General features: G+C 39.8%; 1 protein-coding gene across 1 annotated transcript in view; it reads left to right on the top strand.

Moving 5' to 3' along the window:
• PKNOX2 (PBX/knotted 1 homeobox 2) overlaps positions 1 to 15,816 on the top strand; it is a 202,754-nt gene that overhangs the window by 112,058 nt on the left and 74,880 nt on the right. Inside the window, 1 exon segment of the mRNA XM_075190372.1 lies at positions 10,563 to 10,672. Within this exon segment, the coding sequence (XP_075046473.1) occupies positions 10,586 to 10,672 (87 nt within the window). The 5' untranslated portion in view covers positions 10,563 to 10,585.

Here is a 15,816-nt window from a genome sequence, read left to right as displayed (position 1 = left end):
GCTGTGGGCACGGACCTGGGAGGAGCAGAGGCTGTGGGCACGGACCTGGGAGGAGCAGAGGCTGTGGGCACGGACCTGGGAGGAGCAGAGGCTGTGGGCACTATCTTCAATGAACAGAGGCAGCATATATTGATTATTGACCACTCTATAAATAGCCGCTGCTGATAAGTTACCAGCATTAGTAAAGATTGAATATATATAAATAAAACAAAAGTGGTTGATGAAGCGCTTGTCTCCATTGTGGAAAACTGGGTCAAGAATAGTTTGGAAAACCATCCTCTATAATCATCATATCATGTAGAACAAATAATGTACAGAGCTAGAAACATATTGGACAAAGTCATTTATTATATTGCCAAACTGTTATTTTTTTATTATCTAATTGCATTCTGATTCACAAAGGAACAAAAAGGAATTGTCTGTTTATAAAAGACAAGTTAACCCGTGCATGATACTCATGCATTCTAGTCAAATCAAGCTACTTAAGGTGTTAAAAAGGTTCTTGTCATGCATTTGGGCCTAGCCCAGGCCTCCTCAGGGGAAGAGCGTTACTTCCCAACACAAGCGCCCTTTTTCCGTGCCATCTGTTGGCACGCATACATGTAGTTTGTAATATAAAGACTGTGCTGTGCCAGTCATCACGATCAGTATCGCTGTCAGCACTTACACCTGCCCCGTTGCTGGTGTAAATGATATGGCTAAAAAAGCATGTACGTAAGAGAATCCCAGGACCCGAGTCGTTAGCATTAGGCAGTTTACAGTAAGGATGCACTATGTTCCCCACATTGACTCTATATCTAAATCATGTTACATACATCTAAAGAACATTTCCAGAATACGCACATATCTCACACAAGACACTGCAAAAACCTTAATTCATGCACTCATCAACTACCACCACATTGACTATTGCAATTCCCTCCTTACTGGTCTTCCCAAAGTCAAAATCAGTCTCGAACCCCTACAATCTATTTTGCACGCAGCGGCTAGATTGAATTTCCTTGCAAATCGTTTTACATCTGCTGAGTCACTCTGTCAGTCTCTACATTGGTTGCCTGTATTTCAACGAATCCAATATAAAATTCTTCTACGAACATACAAGGCCGTCAACAAAATTGCACCAACATAAATCTCCTCGCTTGTCTCAAAATATCTCCCAACTCAACACATTCGTTCTGCACAAGACCTGCGTTTCTCTTCCACTCTCATCACATCCTCCCATTCGCGGTTACAGGACTCTTTTCGGGCTGCACCCACTTTGTGGAATTCCCTCCCTCGCACAGTAAGACTTTCCTCTAGTCTTCAAACCTTCAAGCGTTCTCTGAAAACCCACCTCTTCAGACAAGCTTGTAATATTCCTTAACCACCATCTTAATCTCCCTAGGTTACCCTATTACCACCCTCTACACAGTTAACACAAGACAAAAACCCTCTGACCAACATTGCCACACACAATTGCCCACTCAATACTCTTTACCTTTGCATTCTAGCTGGTCCATTGTGCAATATGATGTAACGTGCCCTTATTTTTCAAAATCCCATTGTCCTTTAGATTGTAAGCTTGTGATCAGGGCCCTCTTACCTCTATTTCTGTATTACCCAGTATTGTTTTATTAAGGTTTGTTCCCAATTGTAAAGTGTTACGGAATCTGCTGGCGCTATATAAATAAATGATAATGATGATGGATGTTATAGTTGGCAACTATAATTTTGCATAATCACTGAGTCTATTTAGATGCTATATCTGACGCAGAAGCCAGAATACATATTACATACTAGTGAGATGAAGAGGGGCGTTTGTCTCTATATCTGCCTAGAACTAATGTGAGTATATGCTATAAAGGTAATAAATTTAATGACCTTGTTTTAAATTTTTAACCCTTGCACCACGTGGAAACACTGGTCTTGTACTAGCTGTCACCATGTGAATGACTTTTTATTGGATTATATAGAGTCACGCATGTAGAGTATATTAATGTTATATAATAGAATCAATTGCATGACTCTCTAGTCCGCGCCTGAAGAATTAACCACTAAACGGATTGCTGTAAGGTTCATCTGAGGAAGGGTCAAGCAGTGATATACTGGGGTTATGTTTTCTGATTTACTGGAGCATAAACAGTGGAGCTTGGTCTATAAATATAACTTTCTAATGAGCTTATAAATAATCAATTAGTGCTACTCTGTTTACCACCCTACTTCCACAATAAACCAGACTCTCCCTGTCCACATCTTCCCGCACTGATGGATAATAACTCTCTTTGAGGACGATGGACCAGCACTGAACGTCCACACTGTACTCTATTACCAGATGACTGCGCACCCAGATGCATTATACATAGACATCCAGCTCTGCAAAGTCTCACTCTGGGTGTCTTCATCTGTGATTGAGAGGAGTTATTAGTCAGTTAACTAGTTTATATCTAACTACATTATTGTTTTTTTCTATTTAACATTACTCATATGATTGTTCAAGAGAGTATTTAGTGGGTGTTTTGGAGGAAGTGTTGGCATTTTTTTATTTTAATAAGTATTTTAAAAAGAAGATTGCATAACTGCGCTGTCTGTAATATCCTTACAGTGAAGTATAAAGATAATAAAAGTATTAGAAGTTCCCAAGGAATTCTGTTGTGGTGTCAAGCAAAGTGTGAATGTCAGACAGCAGCTTTGTAGCCACACAGCTTTATTGCACAACGCAGTAAGAAATTAAGGTGCTAATATATCCTTGGGGGGAAACGCCGTCTTGCTGGTGAAAACTTCAGTTTTTGCCATATACGTGAAAGGGGTACAGCGTGCGATAACGGCGTTTTCGCCAGAGATTTCACAGGTCATACATGTACATATCTGCAGAGCGAAGTCTCCAGGTTAGTATGGCAGAGGTAGCGGAGTATCGCTCCGCTCTACCAGTGCTATACATTTGTTGCAGTGATCAGGAATTTTTATATCGCTATGAGAAAGGTGTCTAGAGATAAATAGGTCACTGAGTATCACAAAGACGCGACAATTGGAGGACTCACGTGGGGATCCCAAGCAACAGACTCCCCGGGAAGGAAGTTTACTATGTTTTGTCAGTGATGTCAGGAAAGAGGGCGTACTGAAGAAAAAGGAATCACTGATCATTTACAGGCACCAACCAGGGAAGGTTCATCATCATCATCATCATCATCATCACCACCACCATCTATAATATAAATGTCTAGTGGCGTGTGTTAGTCTGTCTGTGTGTGTGTGAAAAAAATAAAACCAAGCTGCAGCGCCACCTGCTGGGCGGAGTTATACACTGACCTACTAAATTCTTTGTGTGGGAAAAAAAATTCAGAAAGGGCTGAAATTTGGTATACTAAGATGTTTTTAATTTGTTATTTTAATTTGTTAATTGTTAAAAGTGTTTATAAAGATTTAAAAAATATATATATATATTTCTTGAAGGAGAAGTGACAGTTGGGAGTGGTTGGTGGTTGCCGGGGGTGACAATGGGGAGTGGTTGGTGGTTGCCAGGGGTGACAGAGTTAGAGGAGTGTGATACTCGGGACCGCTGAGAGAGATCCCTGTGTCTGGATAGACATCTGGATAGATGTGGCGATGAAAACGAAGGATGAGGTGATGGAGAAGAATGATGAGGTGGTGACATGTGGACAAAACCACGTTAAAAAAGGGCGCTTGCGTTGGGAAGTAACGCTCTTCCCCTGAGGAGGCCTGGGCTATGGCCCAAATGCATGACAAGAACCTTTTTAACACCTTAAGTAGCTTGATTTGACTAGAATGCATGAGTATCATGCACGGGTTAACTTGTTTATATATATATATTTATATAGCGCCACTGGTTCCGCAGCGCTGTACAGAGAACTCCCTCACATCAGTTCCTGCCCCATTGGAGCTTACAGTCTAAATTCTCTAACACACAGACATAGAGAGAGACTAGGGTCAATTTGATAGCAGCCAATTAACCTACTAGTATGTATTAGTGTGGGAGGAAACCAGAGCACCTGGAGGAAACCCACGCAAACACGGGGAGAACATACAAACTCCACACAGATAAGGCCATGGTCGGGAATTGACCCCAGTGCTGTGAGGCAGAAGTGCTAACCACTGAGCCACCATTACGTTTATAAGTAATGACCAAGGATCTTATGAGCATTTAATTAAGGTATCCTTATCGCATAGCAAAAGTAGTGCAGAGCCTTAGCCCCCGATAACGGGACGGTGCCAATATGTATAAATGTAGGGAGCCTCACTCCCCACCAGCTCTCCGACAGTCATCTGGACTAGATGGCAAAATTTTATTACAACCGAGAAGTCCTGCCCTGGTGGGAATACAAAAAATACATTTACACCATTGTATTTTACTCTAATAGAAGAATCATGGGCTCTGAGCGATGACAGGGTCTCCAAAGTTCACTGACTGAAGCTGGTAAATAGTAATGAAACATGGATAAAGCTGTATTGTTTGGAGACACAATGGGGAACGGTAAGGGTATAATTCCAAATTACACATTTGTGCAGAGCTTTTTCTGAGGGTGACTGAGAACAAATGTATAGAAAAATAATAACACCTTCGCATTCAAGAAGTAAAACACTATTCTCACTTGGACAAAGGACCTTGATCCCAATATTATGTGCAAAAATCAGCTATTTTTCTCAAACCTAGTTGTTGAGGGGGCGGACGGACAAGAGAGGGTGAAGAAGATGTGACCATTCTTCATTACTGGGATAAGATCAGTCCCTCATCAGATCCAAGTACATCCAATAAAGTGACCACCAAAAGTGGGCAACGGCTCATAATAGTCTGATAGTCTAATTGAAATATGAATTGACTGGATTATTAGACAGTATGACAATGTGGTGGGAAGGTGAGTGCTCTCAGTCTGTGTGGTCATCTTCTGACCACACTCACCGGCCCCAGCGTAAGCTGAACGTGAGCTGACCACCAAACATCCACATCTCACCCGTTTCTCCATCTACTGGACCACATCATATCATTCAGTGCACAGGTCCACACCCAAATATTAGCTTTGCCATCTGTCAACCATACATTCTGCCTGTAAAATCACTTGACATAACATTGGAATCTTTCTGCTGTCATCATGGAAGTTATGGTAAACAAAACAAAATGATTTAAAAATAGTTGTTTACATTTGTCTGTTGAATTTTTAAAGTTTCCACAGAACTGATTTAATATCTTCAATGACTAAACTGTTCCACAAAACTAATTTTGTGTAATGGATATATCAATCTAACAAGAACTTAAATTGTTGGGTGTAAATGCTCCCCATCCCTAAATTGCAATGCTTACTATCACTTCCGTGCATTATAAGTGTATAACGCTCCATCTCTGCCATAACAGCAAAAACTTTTTGGGTTAATCAAACACTGTTTGATTAATCTGGGGTAAAATTTGTGTTGCAAAATCAATTCATAATGCAGAGAGTTATTTTGTGGTACAACAGTCAATTCTTTCCAGGTTGGTAATTAATTTTGCAGAGGAAATGACAATGGCACGACATCAACAGCTAATATTTGGATAAAAAAAAAAAAAAGGGTTAGGAAAAAATGATTTTGTTTACAACTACGGTAACATGAGGTAGAGTCCTCATGTAATGGTCAGCGGAGAACTCTATTAGGAGTGGGAGAAAATACAGAGTAAACATTGTAGACCGGCCACTTCAGAGAACACACAGATATTTCAAGGTGAAAGACTGCCACCTGAAGGGGAAAGTGGGTGATAGCAAGGAGAATGTCTCTAATGGGAGGCTAGTGATAAATAAAAGGACCAATTAATTAAATAAAATTATAACAGTGAATATGAAATGTTACCAAACTCTCCCATTTAATATCTTGTAGCATAATTGTGGAATCAGTAGTGTCAGGCAGAATATCACCTGCAGAGGCTGCTTGGTTGTAAGGATAGAGACCTAGGTGCAGGGTTTACAATGTGCTTCTGTTTATTGAAGTTTGTGGAACATCTGAAGTCTCTGTACACACCAAGGCTGCGAGTCTGTAACTCCAGCGGAAATAACATTATTTTTTTTTTAATTTGTTTTTGTTATACATAGTAAGTCCAACAATCAAACAGTAACATGGTGATTTTCACCTGGGATGTGTGGAAATATTAAGGCTTACTGTCGGCAAGCCATTTCGCTTTCAGCTTCATAGAACATTTATCTTTTGATATTTTGTCCCTGAATTGTCCAATCGTTATGTGATACAAGATCCAAGTTCTCTTTTGACTGATTGGTTGTACCCTGGCAGTGTCTTTCTGAGGGTCTAAGGGCATTAGATATCTGACGAGACCCTACTAAGTGCTAGAATTCATTCTTAGGAATAAATATTGCTGTTTGTCATTGTTCATGTGTTTGTATAACAATATAAAAATATAGATTTATTATAATTCAGGCATACTATATGCATCTTTTCCCATAAATATATATCTAGATTATATAAAATTTCTGGGATTTCCGTGGATTAATAACAGAGATTCTCGCAGTCTCTCCGTGTGTACAATAAATGAATATTCTGCCTTTCCTCCCACCTGAGCCACATGAGAGTAATAAATACCCTGGTCTGCTGAAATTTATGATAATCCCTCAACCAATATTTCTTTTCTTTCTTGATTAGAAATCACTTGCTCCAGCCGGGCTGTGTCTTCATCTGCAATTACGGTTTGATTATTTCAGCTCTGGATTTGTGGGGGGCGCGGGGTAGGCCAGCTCTGCCTCTGTGTTGTGCCTGCAGTAAAACAAACACATGCCATTATCCCTGCTTGGCGGCTGCCGCCGACTTGTTTCAAAACAATCTTTGTTGATTGCGCACAGCTCGCCCGCGGAGCGTGCACCAGTTCTGTTTCGCTCTTTTTTGAGGGGCTATTAACCCCTTTATCAGTTTTGAGTGGGTGGGAGTCTGTGCACCATCATTTTATTTAAGGGAAGTCTTTATAATGCAAAAAATACATTCAAATAAAATTCAGTAACCCTAACTTCATGCTGGGTAGGGTCTTAGTATGACATCCGGCGAGTCGGTATTGCGTGTGACGTGCTTATTTACACCGTCTCCGCAGCAGAGTTGTCCTGGGAGATATTACAACCAGTGCACAGTTGTGTCAGTGTATGGATTCAAGTGACTAGTTGACGCCCGCCTCTTATATTGCAAACCATCAACTATTAGCCTGCAATATGCTGTAAGCTAGATGAAACATTGCCAAAGCTCATAAAGTGTTGTAAAGCAGCCTTTATGTCAATAACACACATCTACATGATCCATCCAATCCATGTTGCATGAGAGTGACATTTATTTATTTGGAATATGGTTAAGCCTTTCCGTTACGTTGGACCATTCCGACCTGATGTTTGCGTAGACTGTTTTTTTTATTCCCAGCTGTGTTTTGTTTACTTCATGTTCCGTTTTCCAATTCTGCTCTTTCCTTAACTCTTTGGAACACGTGAACGGCGGTGACAGGACCGCACGCCTGTTGTGTGCTGTGGAAACTGTCTCCACTGCGTTAGACTTGTCCTGATCCTCCGCTGTGGCCCCCCGGTGCTCTCAGGTACACCTGGTGTCTGTGAAGTGTACTACCTCACAGGTAATTACCAGGCACTATTAACCCCTTGGTACCAGTAACAGGACGTTAATTGGTCTAATGGGTTTAATGTCAACAGACCCTAATTAGCTGATATATAATGAGCTCATTATTTTTCCTGTCTGCTTTTCATACTGTGCATTAATATTTTCATGGTAACAGATGAAGCATTTAGCAGTGAGTGCAACACTGGACCTGTTCTTACTGCTGATATTCTACATCGGAGCAGCAAACACATGGTATTATTGTTATTATTTCAGGATGTGGAGTTTTCTATTGCTGGTGATAGATGATCATTTTATTCACATCTGAAATCTGTTTTGATTTCGGATTTTGGAAATGGCCAAAAAATACATATCTCCCAACTATTGCTATGTAGGGACTATATTCTCCTGCCTTCCATGTAAGAAACACCAGTCACCAATGGCTGCTTTATTATTGGCTGATAATGATTCTGCCGTACAGTAGCCACACCCACTTCCTCCACCACCAGCTACAATTGTTATTCCGCTGCTTTATGTATCAGTTGTTCCCCATACTTCTTAGATTGTAAGCTCAAATGGGCAGGATCATCTTTTCTGTCTTGTTTCATGTTATTGTCCGTTATTTGTTTGTATCATGCCCTCAGTAAAGATAATAATAATATAGGTCTACATTGGGAAACACATTGAATTTATGAACCAAAAGAGCCTTTTTTGGAAACAATTAGTGTGACATACACAATTTATACTTTACATATGTTCCTGTTTTGCTATATTTTTAATTGTTTATATAAATATGTGCTTTTCGTGTTAAGTTTTCCACAAAAGGCAGCCAAAGTGCGTATTTACGCCTTTGAATGCAGACAGCTGTGAGTTAATTTATGCTAATAACTTTCCTTTTGCTCGGGTTAAATGTTGAAAATGGGTAATACACTGTTGTGTTAGTGCCAACGGTAGCCACCATTCATGCTGGAGATGGAACATCTCCAGGAATGGTGGCTACAGAATGGTGGCCATTTCCTAACCTAGGCAATCATCTAGGGTGCCACGGTTTAGGGGTGTCTAAAACACCCTAAATGAGTGATATAATGTCAACCATTCAGTGTTTTAATTTTCCCCTGGAAATTTTGCCACTGTTGGCTACTTCTCTATGTCTATGATGTCACAGCCCAACGACATTTGCCCAAAAAAAAGGCACAGGGCAATTGTGCTTCGGAAGGCGCATTTAGCATTTTGTTAAATTAATGAAATGATCCTGGTCAAATGTCGTAATATATAAAGGCTCAAAGTAGGGGTGTTTAACGTGGGCAGCTGGCCAATTTGGTCTCGAGGGGACAAATACAAGCCAGTGGTCTAGGCTCATCTACGGATGCACCACAATGGAAAAAATTTGCATGATATAAAATGTACGGCCGTGGTTTGTCTAATGTGGGTGTCGGATTAAAGAACTAGACCAGCTTCATCTGACTTTTCCATGCAGAGACTATTCTAGTGTCATACATACAATACACAGTGTAGGGATGCAGAGCTGTTGGATCTACGTCCAGTTTGGACACCGCTGGCCATGTAGATGCCATGAGGCACAGGTAGTGGTGGCAGTTGATGACCATACACATGGGCTCATTGACTAAGGGCACTCTATCACTTCCTCACACTGACAGTGAGCATCAACGTGCGTAGAAGCTGAAAATTCTTTGGAAGGTGCACTGTAAACATTAAATAAGTCCAAGCTCCTGCCCACCATTCAGCACCAGACCTTTCAATGAAATAAAGGTTTAGGTTTTGCTACGATAATACTGCTTGATTTCGACTTAATTTAGTCATGAGAATGTTTGTAGTACATGTGTCACTTTAGTGTGTGAACATTGTATTACATTGCTCAGAATGCACTTATGAATGCTTCTCTGCAGAAGGCCTATACTTTTAATGGGACCGGCTCATCAAAGAGCATTTATAGATGTACTTGTTACCTGTAATGCAATAGTCCCAATGTTCAGTGCACTCTGTAAAGAAAAAAAAGAAAGAAAACCAAACAAAAAAAACCAGACAGAATCCACATAACCAACCATCTACCACAGAGCTGATTGGTGGGAGGAGGGCTGGAAAAAAAATGGTGGAACCCTCATCCCAATGGTATCCAGCCACTGTTGAAAAGTACATATTTTCCATTATAATTAAGGCTATGTTCATGGCTGCCCAGTATAATAAAACACTATACTATACTGTATATTAAAAAATAGTGGAATAAACTGCCCAAAACCCTCCTTTACCACTTTGTTAAATATAAATATTTTCTTCTTTCTTCATTCATCATAGTTTAACAGAATACATATATACAAACCCTGATAAATAAAAGCAAATAAAACGATCAGCTCACTACAAATAATACATATAAGAAACAGGCGCTCACTGCCAAACATAAACATCCACTGTGATAAAGTAGTTGTGATTGGTTTGTAGTGATAATTACTGTAGAACTGAACACTTTTGGGAATCCTCAATGGTAACATTTGCAGTTCATATTGATCTCACTTTAAATCCGTCTTTTCTTTTTATTTCATCTAAAGATATCATAAAGATTATTATATTTTTATGATGAATTTGAAAAGAATTCAGATGTGATGTAAATGAGTCTTTTAAATTTGTTTTGGTATCCGCAAATTGTCCTTGTGGGGTTTGTAATAGTGAAAGTGTAAACGTTGCTAATCAAAGGATAATCGTAGCAACATGTAAAGCCTTGGTTTTAGGTATACATTTTGTATACTCTAGACGTGTGACACAAATAGTATTGAACATTGTTTCTCCCTAATCTGTGGCACTGGGTTCACATGATGCATCAGCATGGATTCTTCCAAGTGAAATCAAAATTACATGTTTGTATCCTCAAATAACAGTTTTTCCACATGTACTTCAGCTGAAAAGTGACAACATTATTTGTGATTATTAAAGACATTTTTATCTAAAAACAGATTCTTTTCAATGAAGACTAACTCTCTCCCCTTCAACAGGGCTCTAGATGTGAATCAATCCCATGATGCAACATGTGTCCCCAGCACCAGCTCTGTCAATGATGGCCACCCAGAGTGTGCCACCGCCCCCTTACCAAGACAGTCCGCAGGTGAGTGCAGAGAAATCTCTAGAACAGGGTGTGCTGATTGGAAAGGTCTTATTCCACTCCTAACACCAGCCCTGTGTGCTATCCAATATTAACGATCCAATTCAAGAGTGTAAGCAGGTCCTCATCCTACTCTTTACACCATAAACTGTCGAATACCTTGCTGCAAACAAGTCCATTCTCCAATACAGGACTGTAAACAAGGCCTTATCCCACCTCTAACACCAGTCCTGCCTCATATCCAATATCCACTCTCCAATGCAGAACTGTAAGCAGGGGCCTCATCCTACTCCTTACACCAGCAATGTCCAATACCTCGCTGTAAGCCAGTCCATTCTCCACTCTAACCTTTACAGGACTGTAAGCAAGGTCTAATGCCACCTCTAACACCAGGACTGTAAGCAGGACCTTATTCTTCTAGTAACACCATCTTTGTATGATATAGAACAGCAAGCAAGACCTCATTCCACATCAAATGTATTTTTACTACTTGCGCTCTGATACTGAACTGTGCCCTCATAACACTTCTATTACCAGCACTATCCAATACAGAACTGTGTCAGAGCTTTATACTACCCCTAAACACTAGCGCCATCCACTATTGGATACAGGACTGTAAGCAGGGTCATATTCTAGACCTAGCACTCTCTAACATAGGACAGCAAGCAAGCAAAATCAGATATAGAGCTGCAAGCAAACCATCATCCTACACTCCCCCAACACCAGCATTATCCAATACAAGAATGTGAGCAAGGACTCATTCCACATCAAACATCAGCAGTCAGATACAGAATTGTAAGACTGCGCCATCTGATATAAAACCGCATTCAAGCCCTTACCTCACTCCTAGCACCAGCAATATCCACTATAGAGCTGAAAACTCGTCCTACTCCGGAACTGTGAACGGGATCATACCACTCCTAACACCAGCCCTTTCAGGTACAGAACTATAGGCAGGAACTTATTCCACTTTTTATAACAGCCCTTTCTGATAGGGGAGAGCAGGAAAGATGTCATCCCATATCTACCTCCAGCACTATATAATACAGGAGTTTAAGCATGGCTTTATTACATTCACAAGACCATCATTGTCTGATTTGATACAGGACTGTGAGCAGGACTATCCCACTTCAAACGCCAGCACTATCTGATAAATCACTGTAAGCTGGGCCTTGTTCAATTACTTACACCTGCCCTGTGTGATACAAGACAGGAAGTAAGAACTCCCCACTTCTCTGCTCCCGCCTGGAACACCAGAAAGATTATTGCTGTCTACTTTATCATGATATTTAAGGAATATCAAAGGACTAGTGAATGAAATCCGACCATCCACAGCTCAATAGATAATATTCAGACAATATAGAAAGAATTCAAATCAAACACTTCACTATGCAAAGGGCTATTTCAGTGCAGAATAACTGCCAAAACAAAACCATAATAAAAGTGTTACTCCACAAAAAAACAAAACTGAATTGTGTGCCCATGGGCAGTCTCTAGTAAAATCACAGTGCTCCCCTCCAGCCACCCCCAACATTCATTCAAAGCTGTTTCTGTTCTCCCTGCATTTTGCTGTGCGGTTTAAAAATCTATGCAGAGAGACCGTTGGGTCGATGAATTGTAGTTCTCAGTACAAGCTTTGGGTCTGCAGGAAGGAACCATTGTTTGAATGAATGATGGGGAAATCTGGTGAGTACTATTTCACTTTGGGCACATTATTATTTTTAAGTTTTTGTGGGGGGGAACAAAACCCTTTTAATGAACATTTCATTATGAAGTGAATGTCATAATTTCATTTAAAAAAATGTACAAATCATTTGTTGATGATTGTTTCCAATTAATGGTCATTATATCATTGTTGTTTTTCTGTGTCCTACTTTTCAAAGTTATTCCTGTTGTGGGGAACTCTCCATCTCTTCATGGTCATTATTATGTGGAAACCACTATGGACTAAATTCACTAAGAATTTCCTTGAGTAATGAAGACAGAAGTGTCTCAGTAGGGTGATGAGGTGACATCGGTATCATCACACTGGGGAAGCCAGTATTAGACTGCAGGGGACGGACAAAGATTTGGTCCATCTGTCTGAGGATCAGAGCTGATACCGCTTCTGCACTGCAAACTGCAATCATTCGTGTTACAAGAAGCAATACTAATACAGAGCATTGTGAATCCCACGCATGGGCAAGTGTGTACCAAGCAATTAAAAGCTGTCTTTTCACTGAGACATTAATCTGTAAAAATACAAATACATAGTAATCAAATTTCAAGTCTTTCTTTATGACTATGTATCAGGGCTTTAGCAATTAAATGATTTGTAATTCCACTTGTGACATTACACGATGTCTGTGCCCAGCCAGATGTTTTTTATCCTATTTTTCCTATGAGTGGGGAACATGCGGCCGTCCTACTGGGCACTTCTGAGCGTTTGTTCTATAGTCTCTTATTCAAGTGGATGGAAAAGTGATACAGGAGCATCTTTGGAAGCTAATAGTGCAAAGTGTTTCAAAAATTAACTCCTGTGTGTACGTAGTCTAACAGTGACTGACTGGGGAGGGAGACATAGGGGTACATTTACTAAAATGTGCTTTCACACAACTCTTCGTTTTTTGACGATGATAATGTGTGTGGTTTGGAAATCGAGCTATTTACTAACTGTCAAATAGAGCGTAAATTTGCATATCGCCGCCATCCAGATGTTTTCAAATGGCAAATGTGTGCGCAAGTACATTTTAGCACTTGTAATGCGACAAGTGTGGAGTAGAAATTGTTTCTCCATTCATGAAATAATTTGTTGCCACCTTCATATAATTATTTATCAATATTGCGCCTTTACTTATTCATAAAATAATATTGGCAGCTTTATATGTTCATAAATAAATTGTACCCCTTCAGATAAATAATAATTAATTTGATTCTCTTAATAAATAATGATTGTCCTGATTATATGTATTGTGCTGCCTCTTATGTTCTCTATGGCTGGATGCTTACCCCAATACAGTTATATTGTGCACAAAATTCTCCTACTTATGTATATGCTGACGCATAGTCCTTTATATGTTGTTTGTTTTAGAGCACCATACTGTCTTTTTTTCACATACACGATGGTCTTAATTGTCCTGGCAGCATTCTATCAAATGATTTCTTTCACTTGTACACATGTTTAATTAAGTTAAAGGAGCATTCATTTCTAATTCAGAAAAAAATGCCTGTTTTCCCATGCGGGCTAACCTGAGCCACAATCAGTCACACACTGCGTGCAGTTTGAGCGATCTTTATGTAAGATTTCCTTTAGTAGCTAGAAAAAATCTTAACCCAGAACATCAATGTCAACTTTATATCTATTTACTAGTTAAAAGGTAAAACTGTAACAAGCATAAGATTGTGTTGGACTCTTTTTTTTTTTTTTTTTTGTAACAGTTAAATTCCGTGCAGCATTTATCCCACGAATGTGGAATCCACTATCGGCTCCAAAACATAAAAATGAAGTTAACACAATTACTATTTCACAAATATTTTTTTATATACCACATTTTTTGTGTAAATCTTCTCAATCTTTTACCAATTTTTCCTGTTCCGTGCCACCAATAATTTTTATTTTCACGTCGGCAGATCGCTGTACTATGGATACTGACACATAAAGTTGACTGTGACAAGAAAAGTAGTTGTATTTTTTTTATAAAAATACTATTTTAAAACACTTGCAGCACACACAAGTGATTTGCAAAATATATATATATAATGTGTGTATGTATGTGTACATATATATTATATATATATATATATATATATATATATATATATATATATATATATATGTACACATACATACACACATTATATATATATATATATATATATATATATATATATATATATATATACGTGTGTAGTCTTATATAAGTAGTCTTACAAATGTTATTTGAAACTTTGAGATATCGTTTGTCAGGCCAGACACAGTTTTTCTGAATCTAGTTGAATCTATCCGTCATCCTTGTGCATTTGTATGTAGGCTCACCAGTCCCTGTCTTAGTGGAGCTTACAGCCTATTGTCCCTTGACATTCTATGGCCAATTTAGTCGCAGGCCAATGAACCTACGTGTATATTTTTTTGGGAGTAAACTGGACCATCCAGAGAAAACCCATCTTACACAGAGAGAGACCATACGACGTCCATGCAGAGAGCATTCTGGCCAGGAAGGAAACACAAGACCCCACAGCTGTGAAACAGTAATGTGATTGGTTGTTCCCAACCGTCCTCTTCATCTACAGTGGGATTGTAGATAGGGCGCATACTGAGGCCATTAGAGGCTGCTTCTTTAGATTCTAACTGATTCCACTTTCTTGGAGAGTTCAGCACTTCTTGTCAGTACAGATTTGGGTCCTTAGGACATGTCTTTATAACTTGTGGACCTCGGCACTGGATTAACCCCATTGCTATAGTGTGTGCCAAGCGCTCCCCGGAGGAAGAACTTTACACTCTGTAGAGAACAACCTTAACCATCTGGGGAGGCTGAAGTTGTTGGATTTTGTACAGATTCACCAGCAGCTGGAAGAGGTTTAGGGCTAAAAGGATTAGCTGAGAGAATCAAATACCTCAGATCTGCAGAAATAGAAGAGTTAGTTAAGTGTGAAGAGTCTAATTAAATTCACATTTTAATGCAAATAAACTCATCACAGATGCTGAACGACGGCCTCTGCCCTCCCCGGGGATTTGGAGCCTCTTCTCCTCCTCCTGTCTAGCTCTCCAGCGCCCTTGTGAAGAATGGTGTTGGACATTCTCTCCAAGTAGATTTTATTACATCGGCTTTCCACCTACATCTGAAATAATATGACATACACCAGGACTCCGGCATGTTTGTTAAAGCAATCATTGCTTCCAAAGCTTAGGCACAGCCAGTGGGTTCTGCAAGCATGCACTAAACAATGGCTGAGTTGCAAGTATATCCGGTCCCTGTACTTACTGTGGAAGCAGCAAGAAGCTAACACTTCTCTGGGAGGGGTATTAAGCAGTGCTTACAACTGTGGTGAAACAGGCCTCATGTGATAATAGACTGCACATTTAGGGATGACCGGCCTGAGGCTGAGTTGGAAGCATGTTGGCCTTTATTTATGTTCAAAATGTGTCGCCCATACGCCGAGTCCGGGGC

Source organism: Mixophyes fleayi, chromosome 11 (assembly GCF_038048845.1).
Source record: "Mixophyes fleayi isolate aMixFle1 chromosome 11, aMixFle1.hap1, whole genome shotgun sequence".
NCBI lineage: Eukaryota > Metazoa > Chordata > Amphibia > Anura > Limnodynastidae > Mixophyes > Mixophyes fleayi.
The sequence above is the reverse complement of the archived record's forward strand: the minus strand, read 5'-3'. Positions and strand labels throughout refer to the sequence as shown.